General features: G+C 42.4%; 1 protein-coding gene across 1 annotated transcript in view; it reads left to right on the top strand.

Annotated features, from left to right (window-relative positions):
• Window positions 1-9,150: 9,150 nt before the first annotated feature.
• Window positions 9,151-23,266, top strand: part of RTTN (rotatin) — a 165,762-nt gene continuing 151,646 nt past the window's right edge. The window contains 8 exon segments of the mRNA XM_065398735.1: window positions 9,151-9,237; window positions 10,138-10,325; window positions 11,060-11,258; window positions 12,583-12,657; window positions 17,501-17,591; window positions 20,745-20,859; window positions 21,369-21,519; window positions 22,581-22,746. Of these exon segments, the coding sequence (XP_065254807.1) occupies window positions 9,207-9,237; window positions 10,138-10,325; window positions 11,060-11,258; window positions 12,583-12,657; window positions 17,501-17,591; window positions 20,745-20,859; window positions 21,369-21,519; window positions 22,581-22,746 (1,016 nt within the window). The 5' untranslated portion in view covers window positions 9,151-9,206.

The following is a 23,266-nucleotide window of genomic DNA, read 5'->3' as shown; positions in this document are numbered from 1 at the left end:
TGCTATTGGGTCAGTATATACGACCCTTGACTTGGGAATGGCGGAGGATAAGTGAGTTATAAAGGGAAGGGATCTCAATTTAAACCAGAAATGACTGAAATACATCTTTAACTGGATCTATGAATAAATCTATGACTGGGTTTGGACAGTACTTGCTTTTTAGGCAAAACAATGAATGATGCACTCTGAAGCTGGTATTGCGTCATACATGATATGAATTGCATCATGTTATTCCTAGAAGTCATGGATGATGCAATCATAACGAAGCTTACATCACTCTGCTGAACAAATTGCCCTATATCAGCTCTAGAAATCATACAGTGTCGTGCTCTCTTATTTGTCAGTGTTTGATTTTGCAAAGGGACACATTTCTGTTTAGCCAAAGTGAGCAGAGATGTCTCGTACTTGTGTGAACAGTGCAGATAACTTCTGCTATGTTTGTGGTGAAGTGGTTTTTGCATCACAAAAGCGCAGTATAACCACTATGGTTAAGAACGCCTATCACCTTTTTTTGGCTGCAAAATTGGAGATCAGGACAAGAGGTGGGCCCCACACATATGCTGCAACACTTGTGCAACAAATCTTCACCAGTGGTTAAACAGGAAAAGGAAATCTATGCCTTTTGCAGTGCCAATGATTTGGAGAGAGCCAACAGATCATACCAGCAATTGTTACTTCTGCATGGTGCCTCCAGTTGGGAAAGGTGTGTCAAAGAAGAAAAAGTGGACTGTGCATTATCCAAACATTCCATCAGCTATACGCCCAGTACCCCACGGAGAAGGACTGCCGGTTCCTGATGCACCAGAATCATTCTCACTTGAGTCAGACGAGGAAGAGGAAGAGGTGTAAACTTCTGGTCCTGAACCATCAATGTCACAGGACCCACATTTTCTCCCATCCTCCTCCTCTGAACCACACCTCATAACACAAGGTGAACTGAATGACCTTGTCAGGGATTTGGAACTACCCAAGAGTAAGGCAGAGCTGTTGGGCTCCAGATTACAGCAGTGGAATCTCCTGGCAGGTGATGTTAGGGTTTCCATGGTCCATGACCGTCAAAAGGCTCTTGTCCCATTCTTCTTCATGGAAGGTGATCTTGTAGCCTGCAACAACATCGATGGTGTGATGGCAGCCCTCAACATCGTTCACGATCCAGATGAGTGGAGACTGTTCATTGATTCATCGAAGACGAGACTTAAAGCTGTTTTACTGCATAATGGCAATGTTTTGCCATCAATTCCAGTTGGTCATGCAGTCCATATGAAGGAAACCTAGGACAACATGAAACAACTTTTGAGGTGCATAAACTATGACCAACATCAGTGGCAGCTTTGTGGCGATTTGAAGGTTGTTGCTCTCTTGCTTGGTCTGCAGACTGGATACACAAAGTACTGCTGTTTTCTCTGCGAATGGGATAGTCGTGCAAGAGATTCCCCACTACATCAAGAAAGATTGGCCACTCCGACAGTCATTGGAGCCTGGGAGGAAAAGTGTTCAGCATCCACCACTTGTTGAATCAAGGAAGATTTTGTTACCACCCTTACACATCAAGCTGGGTCTGATGAAGAACTTTGTCAAGGCCATTGACAAAACACAAGCAGCTTTCAAGTACCTCCGTGGAAAATTTCCAAGGTTAAGTGAAGCTAAGATAAAGGAAGGTGTCTTTGTTGGTCCTCAGCTTCGTGAACTTCTTCGAGATGATGCATTTGACCATGCACTGCGTGGCAAGGAAAAGACGGCATGGAAAGCCTTCCAGTTAGTGGCAATAAATTTTCTCGGAAACAACAAGGCAGACAACTACAGGTTGTTGGTGGAAAACCTCCTCAAGGCATACAAAAGCCTTGGTTGCAACATGTCACTAAAGATACATTTTTTGCACTCTCATCTAGATTTTTTTCCACCGAACTGCGGAGCAGTGAGCGACGAGCACGACGAGCGATTTCACTAGGACATTGCAACAATGGAGAAACGCTATCAGGGCAAATGGAGCCCATCAATGCTTGCAGACTATTGCTGGACAGTGACAAGAGATGCTCCATTTAATGAATACAAGAGACAAGCCAAGAAGCGCCGAGTAGACACTGAATAGGACTAAACTATGTACAGAATAGTTTTTTGCCTTTTGTTTCATAATAAATGTTATTTATATAACACTTTTGCTGATTTTTAAAGTGTTACATAAACAGGACAGGTGAAATATTATCATGTAAAGCAACCATAAACACATGAAAAGACCTAGGTTTACAATTTATGATTAAAACTCTACTATCTACACAATATAATATATGGAGATATACCTATCTCATAGAACTGGAAGGGACCCTGAAAGGTCATCAAGTCCAGCCCCCTGCCTTCACTAGCAGGACCAAGTACTGATTTTGCCCCAGATCCCTAAGTGGCCCTCTCAAGGATTGAACTCACAACCCTGGGTTTAGCAGGCCAATGGTCAAACCACTGAGCTATCCCTCCTCCCCTACATAAAGATAGACATAAAATGTAAAAACTTAAATATCTTAGAAACAGTAGCCAATCAGTTGTTTTAGTTGTCATATTTGAATTCAGCACATCAAAATACATAATAAATAGCACATCTTATCTCTGAAGCAGACGACTTCTCAAAAATTGTAGACCAGTGTTATTTATCCCCTTGCATCACACAAGGACCAGGGATCTTCCAATGAAATTAATAGGCAGCGAGTTTAAAGCAAACAAAAGAAAGTACTTCACACAACACACAGTCAATCTGTGGAACTCATTGCCAGGAGACATTGTGAAGGCCAAAACTATAACTTGATTGAAAAAAGAATTAGAGAAGTTCATAGAGGATAGAACCATCAATCGCTATTAGCCATGATGGTCAGGGATGCAACCCCATGGTCTGGGTGTCCCTAAGACTCTGACTGCCAGATGCTGGGACTGGATGCTAGGGGATGGATCACTTGATGATTGCCCTGTTCTGTTAATTCCCTTTGAAGTATCTGCCATTGGCCACTATCAGAAGACAGGATACTGGGCTAGATGGACCATTGGCTTGACCCAGTATGGCTTTCTTATGTTCATAGTAATATTTCTTCTATGTTAAAATGAAAATAAAGAATATCCATTTCTATCATCCAATTATTTCTACATTATTAATTATAATTTCAACATTTTTGAATAAACTAACATGGCTGCATATAGGAAGATGCATTTCCTACCCCATCTTCAGTTACGATCATCAAAGGCCCTCCCTTCCTTTTAATATTTGTCTACCCTCCCCAAGTCAGAATGCAGTTTAAGACAGACTATTTGTGTGGTTTGCCTCCTCTTGTTCTTTCTCCTTAATTGACCCTATAATTGACTCTATATTTGACACCAATGGATTTACGGAGTGCACTAGGTCAATCAGATACACCATGGTGTTATCTCTATCAAATTAAATCTTTTGGCAATCATTATTGATTTAGATAAAAGCAATTTGTTTAGAATGTTTCACATAAACTGTATCTCACAATGCTTTGAAAAGTTAAATGAAAATAGGAGGGAGGAGCTAGAAAAATTACAAGGTATGGGCAAGGAAGAAAAGATATGTTTTAATTGTCATTATAAATTAGGTGAAAGGAAAAATCTCCATAGCTGCATCCAAACTGTACCTGCAATGTTGCACATGGAAACAATTTGTAACATGTGGGCAGATTGGGTAATTAGGTACTTGTATAGCAAGCATAATTCTAGGTTAAAATCTAGAGTCCAAATTAAGGCACATTTTGACATTTGCTCAGATTTTAGTAAGAAGAAATATAGGAAAGCTGTTCCTGATGGTAGAAACTACAGAGGAAAAGGCTCTTACACCAAAAGTAGCCAGGTTTTGTAAAGGGAGCAAAAGGAAATCATTGCTAAGGGAGTAGAACAGGAGGAGAGTTCCTGAGAGACGCTGAAGCAGAATTATGGATGGTTTTAAGAACAGAAAGGGCACTTTTAAAGTAGATGTTTAACTGGAGGAGGAGGATGTTATGGTTATGCCACTTTGTATGAGTGAGATGGCAGTATGCAGCATTCCGCTCTTGCTGGAATATGGACAGCCAGGACTCATGGAAGCTGTAGAGAAGGAGTTGCAACAGTTAAACTGAGAAGAGGCATGATGAGGATTTTATCAAAGGTGAAGTCAAGATAGTGTCTTGTACAGGCATTGTTTTAGAGGTGATCATAGGAAGATTTTCAGAATAGGAATACTGGGAAGAGAGAATTCAAGTGGAGTGAACAATGGAGGCAAATGGATTGAGAAATGAGATAGAAGAGACTTAGCCATGTTTGAGAATGCGCCTCAGAAAAGAAACACATTTCTCTTTGAGACATTTAGCTGAAGGAAAACTACAAGGTCAGATTAGACTAGACAGTATGCCTTACAAGAAGTATGGAAAGATCTGAATATTTGAGTATCATCTACAGATAATATGACAAATAGAGAGAAGGTAAATAGAGCAAACAGTCAAGATCTGAACGTCTTAGAATACTGGTAAGGAAGACACAACACAAAGGGGGAGTTTGAGATTAAATATGATTGATGAAAAAGAGATTGAAAGGAGCTGTTTGAAAGGTAGAAACAAACCATGACAGGAGGTAACAGAAGACAGTGCACTACTGTACATCCTGTGACTGTGTAGAGCACTATAAGGAGATAAGCTGTTAACCAATGTGGGCACACTTTACATGAAACTCAGTGAATAATTCCCCCAGTGTCATTACTCCTACACAGTTCTATTAGAGCTCAATAGGAATATATACAGTAGAAACTCAATTATGTAAAAGTGAGCTGATAAGTAGAGATGTGTTCAGCAAGGGAGCCTGCTGAATGAAGGCAAGGAGAGGAGCTGCTTATACCAACCATTCCCCTTTGGCCGAACAAAGATAATATGAGAAGGGAGAGAAGAGCTATGTTGAACACATAAAGACTTCTGTGCAGAAATAGATTCTTAAAAAAAAAGAAACTTCTATATCTGAAGGTCAGGATTTTCCTTTGAGGTTTTCTGTACACATAGCTAAAGAGGAAGGCATGGAGAGATGTTGCCTGAGCTACTGGCTTCCCCAAAACCAGCAGACTGAAGAGGAGGTGACAAGAAGAGAAGCTACATTATGCTCTTTCTGTTTAATATTCTTCATGTGTATGACATAGATAGTTCCTCTCTTTCTTAGCTGAATTAAATAAAGTATGTCAGTGCAGGCGTGGGTCTTCTATGTGTCTGCATAAAAAGGCAAATAACAAGTATGAAATAATAGGTCTTGTGTCTTTATAAATGAGCTCAGAGGTTGTGATTCTTTGTTTTTGGCGTAGTCCTAACATCTCCTGATTGGATTGTTTCAAGGTTTAAGATGCTCCAAATACTGGTCTTGAACATATCAAAATTTGGAGCATTTGGCCAGGGCCGGCTCCAGGCACCAGCTAAGGAAGCAGGTGCTTGGGGGGGCCAATACCAAGGGGCGGCACTCCGGCTGCTATTGGGGCGGCACGTCCGGGTCTTCGGCGGCAATTCAGCGGCGGGTCGCTCAGTCCCTCTCGGAGCGAAGGACCTGCCGCCGAATTGCCGCCAAAGAGTGGAGCAGAGTGATCGTGCTCCCGCGGGGTTTTTTTTTTTTTTTTTGCTGCTTGGGGCAGCAGAAAACCTGGAGCCGGCCCTGCATGTGGCTTAAGGCATAAAGCAGAGTACAGCAATTTAATAGAGAGGCATCATTAGGGATTGCTAAAATGCAAGTGGACACCAAGAAAAACTTACACAAAGGAATGCCAAAAGGGAGGAAGAAATCAGAGTTGATTGGGAAATAGTTACGGGAGTCTTAAGGCTGATGAGGAGCAGCAGGCAGGGCAGATGGCTGAGAGATGCAAAGCAGAAGGAGAGTATATATCCCTGGGATAGGCACTCACAATAACTGGGGCCCAGATTCTCTTCTTAACTACTAAAGTGCTTAACCACACCCCATACAAACTGCCAAACCTTCCTTCACTTCCAATAACCAATGAAAAGTGTCCTTACCCAGCATCCCCTCGCAGATACACCAAGTAGTTCATTTGACCAAATCTGACTTGTTGTTTTGACTTGTAATCACTTAAAATCTATCTTTATAGTTAATACATTTGTTTGTTTATTCTACCTGAGGCAGTGTGTCAGAGGCTCCCCTTGGGATAACAAACCTGGTACATATCAATTTCTTTGTTAAATTGACAAACTCATATAAGCTTGCAGCGTCCAGTGGGCATAACTGGGCACTGCAAGATGGAGGTTCCTAGGGTTGTGTCTGGGACTCTAGATATTGACTAGTGTCATTCGGTTGTACAATCCAAGGATCAGCTTTCATGCCAGAGGCTGGGGCTTGAACAGCCCAGAAGTGGGGGTTCTCACAGCAGAGCAGGGTAAGGCTGGCTCCCAGAGTCAAGGATTGGAGTGACCTAGCAGATCACCAGTCCAGATAATACCAGAGGGGAATGTCACAGGGAGTGACTGTGTTAGCTAAGCAATTCCTTCTCTTCACTTCACAACTGAGGTACAATGCCATTTCACTAAAGAGTGAAACACTCCCATGGAACTCACGAGTTTCCCACCAATCTCATTGTGGAAACCTGAGAGTCCCTGTTCCTGTCTGATGGGAGCACTTTACTTTTCATTGTATGAGGTTGTAACTTATAGCCAAAAGGAACGTCACTCTGCCAGAGATGCTGTTTCTGTAGTTGCTCATGAAAAATTTCTTTCCATTGTTAGACCTGTGTGATTCTAGCCTCTGTGGAAAAACTAATTGCAGCAATGATTGCAGGTTTATTATTACTTTAATAAAGCCCCTTTGTTTTATTACTCCATTGACACAAATACTATCTTGCAAAATGATGGACAACTCTGATTACTGAGTGAGAAGAAAATGTAGCACTCTGAGGCAGGGCCGGATTAATTTTTTGTGGGCCCAGCACCAAACATATTTGTGGGCCCCCATGGGGCAAGGTGCAGGGGGGCGGGATGGTCAGTCTCCAGAGTGAAGGGAGGGGTGGGGGCAATGATGCACAGTGCGGCGGGAGCAGCTCCGCTCTGCGCAGCCCAGCAGGAGGGCACTGTTTACAAACCTGCAGCTGCCAGACGCACACTGGCCTGCCCAGCCCTATGCTGCCAGCATGCCCCTTTCCCTTGAGGGAGGGCCCGCATCACACCGCTTCCCTGCCCAGTGCCCCCCCCTTATGCCCAGTGCCCCCTCACCCAGAGACCTCCACCACAGATCTCTATGCCCAGCCCCCATCCCTCCCAGAGACCTCCCCTGCTGGCCTCCCACCACAACATCAAAGCACCCTGCACACCACACCGCTCGCCCAGCACCCCCTGCCCATAGACCTCCCCACTGCCCACCACCTTCCTCATAGTTCCACCATCACAGCTGCACAGCATTCCATATTCCTGAGGGGATTCTGCACCAAAAATAAAAAAATTCTGCACACAATATTTTAAAATTCTGCAAATTTTATTTGTCAATAAATAAATGTGGAGGCTCCAACATGGCAGTGGGGAGCACAGGCCACTGGTTGCATGGAGGTGGGAGATTACCCTGCAGCCTCCCCCCACCCCGAGACAGGGACTCAGCAGTGAGGCTACACCCGACCCTGACACAGTGCAAGGGCCAGTCCTGCCCCAGAAACACCTTGGGGCCCTGCCCCCCTGTGCCAGGTGCACCAGGTGTGAGTGAGCAGGTTCAGCCGGGCAGCAGGATCCACGTGCCGAGGGACTTAGTGTGGGGGGGATCCAGGTGGGGGTAAGAAAGTTCTTGTGGTGGAATCTGGGTGCGGGCAGCTCAGTGGGAGATCTGGATTCACAGAAGCTCATTCGGGGTGCAGGGGCAATGAGACTGCAGGGGATCCAGGTGAAGGTGTTTGGGGCAGGGGGGTCTAGGTGCAGGGGAGGTGGGGTTCATTTGGGTGGGGGTCCAGGTGCAGGTGGTTGGGGCTCAGTGGGGAGGGTGTCGGGGGAGGGCTAATCGAGGTGGTACAGATGCAGGGGAGGTGGGGCTTGTCAGGGTGAGGGTTCGATGGGCCTGCTTAACAGGGGAGCCCCAGATTCTGCCAAGGGGATGCCGCATGCTGGGCTCCAGCTTCCCCCCTGCCCCTGCTTTCCCCATCCCATGCCCCCTCCCACCGCTCCATCGCCTCCTCATCCCACCGCCTCCTTCCCTCCTGCCTCTTTCCCCCTGCCCCCACTTCCCCAATCCCCTTCTCTTCCTCATCCCATGCCCCTTCCCCACCACTCCATCTCCTCCCCATCCCACCCCCTTCCTTCCCCACTGCCTTTCTCCCCTGCCCCCATCCCCTTCTCTTCCCTATCCCATGCCCCTTCTCCACTGCCCATCTCCTCCCCACCGAACCCCCTTCGTCCCCACTGCCTCTTTCCCCAGCCCCCACACCCCCCCCCCCGCTTCCCCTGCCCCCTTCTCTTCCCCAACTGACCTCACGGTGCGGGGGTGGGGCAAAGTATCCTATTCAATTTTTGCTTAAGGGAAAGAGATCAAAGCCCAATAGTTTCGCCCTACAGCACACACATTGCGGAGTTATTGAAAGAGTAAGGCTGAAATCTGTGCTTTAGTTAATTTCACTCCACTGCACGCTGGCACAGCTATGAGCAGCAACCCCTACGTGGCCGGTCTGCAGCGGGAGCAATGACACAGGATTGGTGCAGGCAGATGAGCTGGGTCCCTTCACGCGCTTGGGGAAACTTCATGTCCCGCAGCGACCTCCACGAAGCCCAGCGCCCGCGAGGAGCCCCAACGGGGCTGGGCACCACGTGGGTTTCCCTGCAGGGTCGGGGCCCTTTGGCAGCCTGCCTCCTCCTCGCTAATCCCCAGCTCGGGGCTCTTCCCTAGGGGAGCCCGTGGCACCCGCCCCGCGCCTCCTGCTGCCTCCTCCTGTCCCAGCAGGGGGACCGAACTCCTAAAGGCAGAACGGGTTAGGGCGATCGCCAGAACACGTTCCGGGCGCGCGGTATCATGGGAATTGCAGGCCGCCCCAGGAAGAGTGGTGGAAGAACTGCATCTCCCAGGGTCCTTTGCGGGAGTGGACTACACCTCCCAGGCATCCTTGCGGTTTGTTGAGCCGCCCGCAGCAACGGTCTCTCTTCGTTTGATCCCTCCCGATCAAGGCGGAGCGGATTTGCTGCGGGACGCGGCGGTTGGATTCCGGGCGGGCAGCGCGGCGCGGCGCTGGGGAGATGGAGCTGGCCCCGCTCATCAGGAAACTCGGTAACTGTCCCGCGCGGGGGCTGGGAAGGGCCGTGGGCTTGTGGGGCTGCGGGGGCTGAGCTGGGGGGCGAGAGCGGTTCCCGCTGCCACGGCCCCCGACGGGCTGCGTGTCTGATAGGTGTGTGCGGGGTGTGTGTGTGCAGACACGGACACTCGCACACTCGTGTACAGTGGGTTTGTGCATGCACACCGGCATAGCCACGCGTGCAGATCCGCGCGCAGGTGTCTGCACAGGTACAGATACACCCGCGCACATGCACGTTATTTATCCCCAGTACTCAATACAAGGCACCCGTCTCAGACCCGAAGTGCGCGTCGGATCTTCCTGCCATCCCTGTGCATGACTTGGGCTGGTGTTTTGCTAACCTTGGTTTCTTTCATGGTGATGGGAATGAATATAGATTATTGTTGTTCTCAGTTTGTTTGTTGTTGTTTTGTATGTGGACAGATCTACTTACTCGTATTTCCCCTTTTGAGCCCAGTGGGTTAGCCTCTATTTGGAGTTGTTTCTCTTAAGGAGGAGAAATTGATTATGGCACTCAAGTGTTTTTTTTGTTTTGTTTGTTTTTTTGTTTTTTGATGCAGTGCTGTTTATTTACAAAGAATGTACACAAAGTCCTTTTTCTCTGAACACAGTAGAACCAAAGTAGATACTGCTTTATCAATACAACCTTTTATTTAAAAGTGAATTTATAACTTTAGAAGATGCTCTGTTGACTCAGGGATGGAGACTGAAGTACCATTGGTCCCTGTGACAAGCAGCAGCACAAGCGTTCCTAAATCTTAGATGTCCCTGTTGAGACACCAAACAAAACTAAGAATTGGGATGGTATTGTAGATATGTTTCTGAACCACTTTAATTCCTTAGCACTCCTTCACCATCTTCTTTTTTTTGCACAGGTCATCAACTTGCAGAGATAAGAGAACGAGCTCTCAAGAATATATTGTGTAAATTAGATCATAATTTGATTTCATATGCTGATCTAGTCCAAGAACAGTTGCTTTTTCTCCATTTGCTGGAATGGTTCAATTTTCCTATAGTACCGATGAAAGAGGAGATACTAAATTTGGTGAACAACTTGGTAAAGGTATGAAATTTTGTTCTTAAACAGTATGTATTTACAATATTAGACTTAAATGGAATTTACTCACCCACACAGTACACAGTTCTCTCTCTCTTTTTTTTTTTTAGAGTGTTTTGGAACTAACTTAGATTAATTTATAAATGAGCATAAGTATCACTAAAACCATTGTATAGATGAGGAAACAGACACACAGGTGAAATAATGTGCAAGATGACATGGCAGGTCAATGGGAGAGCTGGAAAAACAACTCTGGTCACTTGATTCCCAGTGCAGTGACCAGTCTCCACTTTTGCTACATAGACTGAAATAATCAGAAAAATGGAGAGCAGGGATTTGCTTAGAACAGGGTTAGAGAATACAGTGATGAAAATGCCTTTCCTCCATTTATGGTAAAGTTTCCAGCACTGGTAATACCTGCACAGCAGCATTATTGCTGAAAAATAGGGGATAATTGCCTAGTTTGGATGCATGTAAAGAGGTTAATGGCTTGCCCCAAGTGTCACAGCTAGTCATTGGCAGAGTTGGGCATGGAACAGGATCCCCTGACTCCCAGTTCCCTGCGCTAATCACCATACAACAGTGTGGGAAAACATTTGATATTGAGTTGAAAAACTTTAATTTTCTGTAAGATAACAAAAAGCTAAATTTAAGTTTGATAGCGCTGTCTTTCCGATGTAGTATAGAAACTTTAAAAAATTGCCAGCAAGTCTTAACTGATTGTCCTCTTTCTGATCTAGCATCCGTCTGCTGTCCGGCAATTGGTTGGGATTGGTGCAGTGGAATTCTTTTCTCAACTTCGTCATAATATGGAGCCACATCTGCAGACTGTAATTGATGGGATCCTAGATGGGCTCTTCCTACTTCCTTCAGAAATTCCTGCCAATTATCCAGCAGTGTCTTACCAAGGTCAGCCCTTACCATCAGAAGACAAACCAGGTAATTTATATTTTTGAAAAGTTTACTTGCTTGGTATTTTAAAAAGAATATTCTAGTTTACTCCCTGTTTGTTTTCCCTTCGTGTTCTCTGAGCACAAGTCTCTTTGGGAGAAGGCACTACAGAGTTTTGTTTTGTGGAACTCCTTACCTAGTGCTCATGGTGTTTGTGAGAAAGGATGATGATGTATCATTTATGTTGCTCCACTGGCCTTAACCCCCTTGTGTGTGGGTAAAGGAGTATGGTAGTGTCAGCAGCTATTCTAGCTTTGAGGCTGCAGTGTATGAGAGCGGAACAATTCTTTTTTTGGCTCTTGCATAATTTCTCTGTGCATAACTTGTTTACTGGGCTTCTGTGAGGAATCAAGATTAGGCCATTAACTAGTGTTAGAGAACCTAACTGGTTTTATTGGTTCTTTTTTGACCGCTCAGGCAGATTTTTACTTCTCCAGTTTTGATTGTGTGTATGAAATGTGGTGAGCCCCTCACAGCTACTAAGCTACAGCCCCTCTCAGATGCCTACCTTAAATATCACAATACTACTACCTTACAGTAACTTCTGGTTCCAGTGTAAACTATATGTGAGAAGCATGTGCTAGTTTTACTAAATTCTTTAAATCAGAAGCCATAATTGCCTCTTCTATAAATAGTTAGCTTTTTTTATTCTAGGGAAAATTTAAAAATCAAGCTAACAGCATGGATGTCGTTAGACCAAATGAGATTCCTAACTTGGTTTTCTAAAGCTTACTTTTGGGAATCCATATTGCTACTGATGTTCCAAAGGGATATTAGAATAATAGTGTGTGTGTGTGTTGTTATTTATTTATTTATTTATTTATTTATTTAATTAATATATATATATATATATATAAGCCCAATAAACTACTGAGCTGACCTGCTACTTACTAAGGTTGACCTCTAAACTATCATTCTCTTCGGAAACTTTACCTACTATTGTTACAAAATTAGTACTTCAGATGAGAGGAAAACATTTTCTGTCTTTCAGTTTTGTTTACTTTGTTCATTTGGCAGCACTTTGTGTATAGTCAGTTTCCCTGTGTGTGTAGGACATAAGAAGGAAACAGAGAAACCTCTTAAAAATTGGAGAATGTGATTGCAAAATTACAAATCGAGAGGACTCGGGCAAAGTGTAATATCTGAAATGACTTTTAACTCAATTTTTCTGATAGATAAGATTTATAATTTAGGGATAAAGTAGTAAACAATTCAGCCACAGAATACAGAAAAATATTGTATTTATATATAATGAAAACATGCTTTTTTATTTACTTCCATGTTTTGTTTGGTTTAGTTTTACCCCAAGAAGAAATATTCACTGGATATTTTCACCAAGGCAGAAGTAATTTGAAACAGATGGAAATCCCTCCCAAAAGATCATTTGGTATGCAGTTGAAATAATTCTGTCATATACATCTATTCAATAGAGGATTCTGTGGAAAATATAATTTCCAATATCTTTTTAATTACAACTGGCATTGTTGTGCCTTCTGCTTCCTGCTGCCATTTCGTGAATATTGGCCTCATAGAAACTCTAGAGGTAGAGATGATAAACCTAGTTTTCATCTAGTCATTCTAGTGGAGTAACAATTAAAAGTAGACATTTAGAACATTTTTATTTTTTTAATATTTTAAAATGTAAAGCACCTAAATCCCACTGGCAAAAGTGACTTAGGGAATTAGGAGCCTAAATACCATTAACTTGCAATGAAATTTAGACTCTTATATGCCTAAGTCTGTTTTGAGAATGGGACTTAGGTGCTTTTGAAAACATTATCCTGTATCTAAATAGTAAATGGCACTAATGCTTTTTTTTTTTTGTCTAGTATCACTGAAATAACTATAAGAAACATAGCAGAAGTACCTCTGTCACACATGGCCCTGGTCAATCTTCCCCTCACTGGACAATCGCCTTACTGCTGTATTTGGACCTCATATGCTGGACATGTGTGCTCTTAAGCTTCCTGTGATCTGAGTAGGCTTCAGAACTGTCTGTTCCCTTGGCTTCTTTGGCATATTTCCTGTCCATGGTCTCTGTCTGTTACCCCTTTAAGGAAATGGGGCCCTGTGGCCCCATTGCCAGTGACCCCTAGCACCAGATGCCTCAGTAGTTCAAGCACACCCTTTTCCAGAGTTCCACCTTGTGAATTTATAATTCACCTTTTCAGGGACATGGGCATGTGATAGCTGAGGGAAACAGACCCAAGTCTTTGCAAATGTTTCTAAACAAGTCATTCTTTACTTGAGACAGCATAAAAGATCTACAGATCCACAGAACCCCCTGCCAAACACTCGCCCCCCCCCCCCCCCCGCCAAACAAACAAAAAAACCCACTCAAAGCCTGCACACATTTCCCTGCCTGAATTTTCTCACCACTCTGGAGTGTTCTCTGGGCTTTGGTCAGAGGCATGTGGGGTGTCAAGAATACTTCTCTGAACTGTGGAGTCTGTTTCTTTCTTTCTCTTTTCTCCCCTCCCCACTTTCCTCTCCAGGTAAGTGTCCTTTGACCTTGGCTGATCCTGTGGTCAGAAACTCTGCCTTTTTATGTTCCTCTTTTGCCCTAAACATGTTTCTTGCACTGTGCGTGGAAGTCCTACTGTTAACACCTGATTCCTTTGTTCTGCTGCTGAGGAAATTCCACTGCTCCAAATCCTAACCCCCTGTGGGGGAATTGGAGAAAACTAGCCTCCCCCAGGCCTCGATCATCCTATTGTTCTTTCCAGTCCAGATCTGTTCACTAGTTGGTAGCCTTTAATGCAGGGGTGGCCAACCTGAGCCTGAGAAGGAGCCAGAATTTACCAGTGTACATTGCCAAAGAGCCACAGTATTGTGTAATGATTTATATATATATATAATGTGTGTGTGTGTGTGTGTGTGTGTGTCGGTGTGTACACATACACATATGTGTGTGTGTGTGTGTGTGTGTGTGTGTATATATATATATATACACACACACACACACACACATATATGTATATAATCATTACACAATACTGTGTGTGTGTATAATGTATAATTATGTGTGTGTATGTGTATAATCATTACACAATACTGTGGCTCTTTGGCAATGTATACACACACACACACATAATCATTATATAATTTGATAATGTATATTTATAATGTATAGTTAACGACAATAATAACAACTTGTCTTAACCTTTTACTTAATGGGATTTCTGGCAGTTTTTGCTTTCAACAATTCCTTTGAAGTTTGGTTTGTGTTCAGTTGTGCTCACATGCAGCAGTTCTCTTAAGTGTCTGTCTGTCAGAATGGATCGGTGCTTGGATTTCACATGTTTGAGTGTCGAGAAAACAGACTCGCAAAGATAGATCGAGGCAAACATCGAGATTAATTTTAGGGCTGCACCTCTGATGTTGCGGTATTTATCCTTTGGTACAGATTTCCAGAAAGTAAGGGCCTCCTCTGTCTTCTGACCAGATTTCAGTCTGTCATCTTCCAAACGTTCTATTATTTCTATCTGGAACGTTGCTTCATCAGTGACTAAAAGGGGCCTTCAGACAATCGGCTTCAGCACTAAAGGGTCAATCAGAAATCTGATTTGAGGTCTTTTCCGCTGCAAATCGTGGCATCTTTCCTCAAAACTGTCCTTAAGATCTTTAATCATGCTTGCATATCTAGTTGTGCTCCGTTTTAGGGGTTCTGCTGCATCTTCTTTTGATCTGGCTTGAAGTTGTGACATTGAGGGAAAGTGTGTCAGCTCTCCCTCAAGCATTTGTCTGTGAAACAACTGTAGTTTGTTCATGAACGCAAATACGCTTAGATAAGACAGCAGCCGGAATTTTCCTTGTAAGTCCACGTTTAGTTTATCCAAATGCAGCAGCATGTCTGCAAGAAATGCCAAGTCTAGAACCCACCCAGGATCTGTGAGCTTAGGGTGTATTCTTAGCTTCTCCTCCATAAACAATTTTAGTGGTTCCAGGAGCTTGAAAAAACGGGAAATAACTTTACCTTTCGAGATCTAACTGCGCAGTGAAATGGTAAATCGGCAGGGAAGTCGTCTTCATCCAGTTCTTCGATTAGATTTTGAAATTGTCTGTGATTGAGTGCATTTGAGTGAATGAAATTCACGATGTGCAAGACAGGTTTCATGACATGATCAAATTTGAGATTTTTAGATGCTTCTGATGAATAATACAGTGAAATGTCCAAAATTCGGGAAAGCTCTCGTCAGACTTACAAAGCCATACTAATCCATTCACAGATCCCCACATGGATGGAGCCCTGTCTGTTGCAATGGCAGTGAGCTTCTGTAAAGGGAAGTGGTGTTTCGCAACTAACAACATCAGTGCCTCCTTTAGATCTCATCGATGAGTTCTGTCCTTTAGTGGCACGATAACTAGGAGTTCTTCCCTTACAACACAGTTGTCAGAAACAGTCTGGACAAATACAGATAATTGAGGTTTATCCTGTACATCGCACGACTCATCCAAAGTGATGCTCAAATACTCACACTGCTGAAGTTGCAAGTGCAGTTGCGATTCGATGTCACTGTTCAGGTCGGAGATTCTGCATTCTATTGTCTGGCGTGAAAGCTGCAGGCCAGAAATTTTCTTCTGTAGATTCTCGTTCTCTGGTGACAGGATTGAAATCACATCAGTGAGGCACATTTTTATAAACTTGCGTTCAGAGTCAGGCTTTTTTGCACAGGCTATGTGCCAGTCCACGTAATAGGAGGCTAACATCACAGTCTGCGATTGGTTGGCAAATCTGGTGAAGAACTGGGTTTCTACATCTGTTTATTTTTTCAACGTTTTCAGTTTTAAAGTGCAGAGTTCAGAACCTTGTGGGAATTCTTGATCCATATGTGCATGGCTAGAAGCGAAAGGATGCTGCAAGTTTGAAGATTTGAACTGAGAGATACACATCTGGCAAAGAAGATACATGTCCTTACCATTGTGTTCAGCGAAAAAGTACTTATTCTCCCACTCCTGTTGGAAGCCTCAATTGTCATCTATGTATTTTGTTTTCCGTTTGCACTTGCCTTCCATTGTTAGATGGTGTAAGAAAAATTGTGATTAAAAATTTCCACACCAGCTAGTCACCGTGTACTTTATTCAAGGAGACACAGGTGCCAGCCCGGAGTTGCTGGACCCCTGGCTCTGCCCCAGGCCCCGCCTCCCACTCCACTCCCTTCACCAAGTCCCCAGACCCATATGCCTCTTCCTGCCCCGCCTCTTCCCACCACATTCCATCCCCTCCCCCACTGAGCTATGTCCTCGCCCTTCCCCCTCCCAGAGCCTCCTGCCAGCCGCGAAACAGCTGATCATGGCTGGCAGGAGGCAAGGGGATGCTGGGGAAGGGATGGGGAGGCTGTGCACCGGATCCTCACTCCTCCCCCCTGCCTCCCCAGCGCCTCCCGCCCACTGCGATCAGCCATTTTGCAGTGTTGAGGAGGTTCTGGGGGCGAGGGAGGGGGGTGAAACAGCTGATCGTGGCAGAGGAGGCGGGGGCGAACCACGGCCACTGGGGCCATGCCTGCGGACAGTCAACATCAGCAAAATGTCTCGCGGCCTGCAATTAGATTACCCTGATGGGCCGCAGGTTGCCCACCACTGCTCTATATCCAGTGAATCAGACCAGCATGCTGGAAAGCAATCCATAATGTATAATGTTCTTTTAATTGTGTTCTATCACTAGTGTGACAAGATGAAAAATAGGTTTTACAAGTTGACATTGGCGTTACCATACTTCTTTCACCTATTCACTTTTCAGCAACATAATAGCCATCATTAGGAATACAAAATTACTTAAATGCAATTTTTATAAAATAAAAGGTTAATTTAACAAGATATTGCCACAAATAAGAAACACAAATAAGTGCAGAAATTACACAAATTACGATTAAGTGTAGAAATTGGAAATAGAATTCTTTTACGTTCAAGTTTGGGAAAGTATATGTTTTTGCAGCAGAACAAAATAAGATTACAGATTGATGCATTTGAGGTAGGGGAAAAATTGCTACTACGTCTCCTTACTGAATCTCTTTATATAATATCAATGAGTTACTGCAACTTGTTCATTCTCTGATTACTCTGCTGAAAACTCTCACTGGCAGCTCTTCAGATAGATTTAGTTCAATCAGGTTTTATAACTAAAAATTCTATTTCTCACTGTACACATGCTACAAATATTGACTCTCCTAAAGAAATACATTAACATTTTTGGAATATGCTTTTTAAAATGCTTTTGCTATTTTTAACAGTAAATCAGGCAGTGAAGTGTTTGAAGTTTTCTACATTTCCTTGGTTAACACTGACCACAACAGATAGACATGTTCTTTCATCAAATGAAAGGTACAGTAATGGAGATTTTATAGTTATATTTTTTACTTCATTGGATTACAACCACTCAAACTTTGTTTTTCAGCACTAACTGCTCCTGTTGTGAATATTTTTAAATGAGTTGAGTGATTATGAAAGCTATTCTGAAAGCTGATAGCAGTCATAGTACATGCTTCACACTGCAGTGTCTTAACTTTGTCCTGTACCTTTGTCTTTAGCATAAATTGCTGAGTCAGCCAACAATGCCAATTTGGTGGGTTTTGGGATGTGGACAATTTGTTGGTACTAAATGGAATGAGATCATGAGCTTATTTTGCATGGGTCACCAAATCATTATTAGTAACTCGGCTAGATATGAACCCAGTAGCTAGTATATCTCAATTCCAGTCTCTTGAGCCAAACACTCCTCCTTCCTGGCGTGAAATGCTTTAAACCTTGATGTTACTCCATTATTGAAAACTAGATGATTTTCTAATGGTGGAATTTTAGACTATAAAAGCCTTTAAAGTGTTGTGGTAAAAACGTCTGTTGCTTGAATCACTTAAGAATAGGCAAAACAGAAGACAGTGTATGTCTAGTACAGAGAATAATGGAGGAAGATGGACTAGATTACTTAACAGACCTGTTCCATCCCAAACTGATATGTATCACTGTTTGCAGAAGAAACAGATTTGTCTGCTTTTCCCGTTTGATAAATAGATTTTCCAGATTTTGGAATTTAATGTTTTGAATTTTCCCTTGAAATCTGACAGATCTCTGGTTCACAAAACAGGACAAGGTTGCTACTTTGGCTTGGGTATTTAAAAACTATTTGTAATGAAAGAAGAGGCACAGTGGGGAAGAGAGGGTGGAATGAAAGAAAATTGAAAAAGCAAAGGAGAAGGACTTGAGAAAGGGAAATTGGTGGAGAAAATAAATTTTTTTAAAAAGGAAAACAGTAAAGCTAGAGTAAATGCCATTTGTTCTAAATTGGCTTCCTTTATGTAAATTCTTACGTCTGACTGAAATTCTCAATGTTGTTAATTTGGGTAGTGGTAATGGTAGAACTCTGTTACTGATGACATGAGTCAGTTTGTTGTTTACCATAGGGAATGACTAAGTTCACAGGGAATTTCTGATTTTCTTATCTCAATTTAAAATTCTGAAGGGGTTAAGTAGGTAGCTTCTCCTTGATTTAGGTTGAAACTTGGTTTGATTGCAAACGGAATTGAGTTTGGGTGTAACATTGTTTTGTATTGATCTTCGCTGTTGAGGATGTGAGGGAGATTCCCAAACTTGAGCCATTCTTTTTTGGTGACAGATCTGAGGAACTGTCCCAAATTGAGGTGTCATTAGAGGAGGTTTTGGAACAAATTGATAAACTAAACAGTAATAAGTCTCCAGGACCTGATGGTATTCACCCAAGAGTTCTGAAGGAACTCAAATGTGAAATTGCAGGACTACTAACTCTCATCTGTAACCTATCATTTAAATCAGCTTCTGTACCAAATGACTGGAGGATAGTTAATGTGACGCCAATTTTTAAAAAGGGCTCCAGAGGTGACCCTGGCAACTACAGGCCAGTAAGCCTCACTTCAGTACCGGGCAAATTGGTTGAAACTATTGTAAAGAACAAAATTATCAGACACGTAGATGAACATAATTTGTTGGGAAATAGTCAACATGGTTTTTGTAAAGGGAAATCATGCCTCACCAGTCTACTAGAATTCTTTGAGGGGGTCAACAAGCATGCGGACAAAGGAGATTCAGTGGATATAGTGTATTTAGATTTTCAGAAAGCCTTTGACAAGGTCCCTCACCAAAGGCTCTTAAGCAAAATAAGTAGTCATGGGATAAGAGGGAAGGTTCTCTCATGGATTGGTAACTGGTTAAAAGATAGGAAACAAAGGGTAGGAATAAATGATCAGTTTTTGGAATGGTGAGAGGTAAATAGTGGTGTCCCCCAGTGATGTGTACTGGGCCCAGTCCTATTTAACATATTCATAAACGATCTGGAAAAAGGGGTAAACAGTGAGGTGCCAAAATTTGCAGATGATACAAAACTACTCAAGAAAGTTAAGTCCCAGACAGACTGCGAAGAGCTACAAAAGGATCTTACAAAACTGGGTGACTGTGCAACAAAATGACAGATTAAATTTAATGTTGATAAATGCAAAGTAATGCACAGTGGAAAACATAATCCTAACTATACATATACAATGACGGGGTCCAAATTAGCTGTTACCACTCAAGAAAGAGATCTTGGAGTCATTGTGGATAGTTCTCTGAAATCATCCACTCAGTGTGCAGCGGCAGTCAAAAAAGGGAACAGAATGTAGGGAATCATCAAGAAAGATAGATAATAAGACAGAAAAGATCATATTGCCTCTATAAATCCATGGCATGCCTTGAATACTGCGAGCAGATGTGGTCGCCCCATCTCAAAAAAGATATATTGGAAGTGGAAAAAGTTCAGAAAAGGGCAACAAAAATGATTAGGGATATAGAACGGCTTCCGTATGAGGAGAGATTAATAAGACTGGGACTTTTCAGCTTGGAAAAGAGGCGACTAAGGGGGGATATGATAGAGGTCTATAAAATCATGACTGATGTGGAGAAAATAAATAAGGAAGTGTTATTTACTCCTTCTCATAACTCAAGAACTAGGGGTCACCAAATGAAATTAATAGGTAGCAGGTTTAAAACAAACAAAAGGAAGTATTTTTTCACACAACGCATAGTCAACCTGTGGAATGTTTTGCCAGAGGATGTTGTGAAGGCCAAGACTATAACAGGGTTCAAAAAAGAACTAGATAAGTTCATGGAGGATAGGTCCATCAATGGCTATTAGCCAGGATGGGCAGGGATGATGTCCCTAGCCACTGTTTGCAAGAAGTTGGGATTGGATGACAGGGCATGGATCACTTGATGATAACCTGTCTGTTCATTCCCTTTGGGGAATGAACCTGCCATTGGCTACTGTCAGAGGACAGGACACTGGGCTTGATGGACCTTTTGTCTGATCCAGTATGGCCGTTCTTATGTTGTTTGTCCAAAAAAATAACACAACCAGGAACCTTTACTTGGAAAAGGCTTTCAATTGCTTTGTAAGAAAACGTCTATCTCTAATGACTTCCATTGTTCTAGTATCTCTGATATTTAACTGAATTTCAACTTGATTTTTAGCTCTTTGAGAAGTAATAACCACAGTTTAATTTGGAGTACATGTGAGCTTCTACAGGATGTTATTATGCAAGATTTCCCTGCTGAGATTTTCCTTCAAAGACCAAAGATTGTTCAGGTTAGAACTACCATCACCTAAACCTTTCCATTGGGTTACAAAACAAGCCATGTAAAGCAGGAGCTCAAATAAATTTTCCTGATAATTCATCTGGAGCTGATGCTTCTGTATTTGGATAGAGTGGACACTAATTAAATGAATGTTTGGCTAAGTGGAAGGAGAAAAGGGAATTTACTATATGGGTCACTTAAGAGAGGAAACCTGCATTTTTAATTTTTTTATAGTCATCTGCTTAGCCGTTCGCAACGTCTAATCTATGTATACTGTGAATTGGGTTTTTTCTCCACATTTTTCTGGCTAAGGTGAATGGCAAGTATCTCCCATAAAAGTTGTTTCTAGGCGGGCGACATTTGAAACTAGTGTGAAGTACACACTTCTCCTCGGACTAATAATGTTGCCTTCAATGAACAAAGAACTTTTAACTGTGCTTTCAGTATGATTTTGCTTACACTGGTTCAGAAGTTATTTTATTTCTGTTTACAAATTTCTGTTAATCCTTGTGTTTTTAGAGCCTTCTGTCTCTACTAAAGCTGGCTTTTGGAAAAGATGGAAAACACCGCTTAGCCTTGCAGGCTGTGTCATGCCTGCAACAGTTATGTATCTTCTTAAGAAATAGGCTTAATTTTCACAGAGATCCAGGCTTTTTCTCCACTGACCAAGGTGTGTATATGTAAATGTTGTGGTGTGTGACTGTGGAATGGATTTTCTAAAGATGATACTTGGCATGTTTGAAAATTCCATCCTGTAGCAATGTGAGTTTGGGATGGCTGCCTTGCTCAAAAGTGATGATGAATCTCTTCTATCACATGTAGGCTGTGCATGCTACATGTGTTAAATAAAAAATATTTTATAAATGTTTTAGGATTCTAAAAATATTAATTGGAATTCTTTCTTATGCTCCTCCACCTGTAAAACTAGGTGCATTAGTTACTGAGAGTCCAACTGTATAGGCTTCAAATGGAGAGGAGACCTCAATTAAATTTAAAATTAAAACATCAACAGCAGCATTTGAACCTGGGACTTCTGGATCTAGAAGCAAAGCCTCATGACCCAGCGAAATCATGACTGACTTTCACTAAAGACTGAATGACACCCTCTCCTTCCATGGCCTATTACTCTGCCAAATTTCATCTCTTTACCTCTGCCTGCTTTGATTTTAGAGCTGTTCATAAAACATTCCAAGCATGTTGTTACAGAAACGCTGCTTGTGATTCTGTAGTTAAGACTGAACTGAATTTTGCACTTATAGCAAGATTCAGACATTTTTTGTATGACGAATGGAGCACTTACTTTTTGAATAAGAGCACTCAAATCTTTGACCAAAAGCTGACTCCAAACTTCTTTGAGGCTTAGATAACTTAAAATCTTTACTGGGCTCTGCACTTCTAGAACTTGAAGCAGAAGTACCAAAATATAACACAAAATATTATGTGAGACTTCTAGTAGAATTTTACGCACCCAAGGATTATGTTTAAATTGTTTTGTTTTTTTTCAATGTTAGTCTGAAATGAACCTCTGAACTTTTTGAGATTCATATGGATTAAAGTAGATTGTGCCAATGTCCTGTACTTTCCTCATTATTTTTCTTACTCTACTTTAATTAATAGTGTTAAGTTTATTTTGCAATTTGTTAACCCTCTTGGACTTTTCATACTTCACCAAGTGGTTTGTAGGACTGAGAGGTGTGTGGTAATTTTATTTTTCTGCTTTTGTTGCATAAGGTACAGCTTCCCAGAATTCTTCTATGTCTTATGCCCAAGAAGCAAGAGGACCTCACCATTCCCAGAATCCATCACCTGGAAGTAGTAGCCCTCGACCATCTGTGATTGGACGTACTGGTCAGCGTCCCAGAGGTGATGGCCAAGACTGGGATGCAGCGTCTTCCAGGTGAACAAAGTGGGAGGTTAAGTTAAGCCTATTGCCTATTACCAGAATTACCTATTTTGCTCCTAGCCAACTTGTGGGAAAACATGTACAGTACAACCTCAGAGTTATGAACACCTCAGCAATGGAGGATGTTTGTAACTCTGAAGTGTTCTAACTCTGAGCAAAACTTTGTTCTTTCAAAAGTTTACAACCGAGCATAGACTTAATACAGCTTTGAAACATTACTATGCAGAAGAAAAATGCTGCTTTTCCTTTATTTTTTAGTAGTTTTCGTTTAACACAGTACTGTACTGTATTTGCTTTTTTTGGCTCTGCTACAGCCTGATTGCATACTTCCGGTTCCAAATGAGGTTTGTGGTTGACCGGTCAGTTTGTAACTCTGGTGTTCATAACTCTGAGATTCTACTGTAAGTCTAATTGTTGAAATTAGGATGCTAATTGGAAAAAATCTTTAAAATAGACTTAAATTTTAAATGGTATTCACAATTTGTAATGTCCTTCTGATCTCTCACATTCTGCT

Source organism: Emys orbicularis, chromosome 2 (assembly GCF_028017835.1).
Source record: "Emys orbicularis isolate rEmyOrb1 chromosome 2, rEmyOrb1.hap1, whole genome shotgun sequence".
NCBI lineage: Eukaryota > Metazoa > Chordata > Testudines > Emydidae > Emys > Emys orbicularis.
This window is presented reverse-complemented; position numbering and strand designations above follow the sequence as displayed.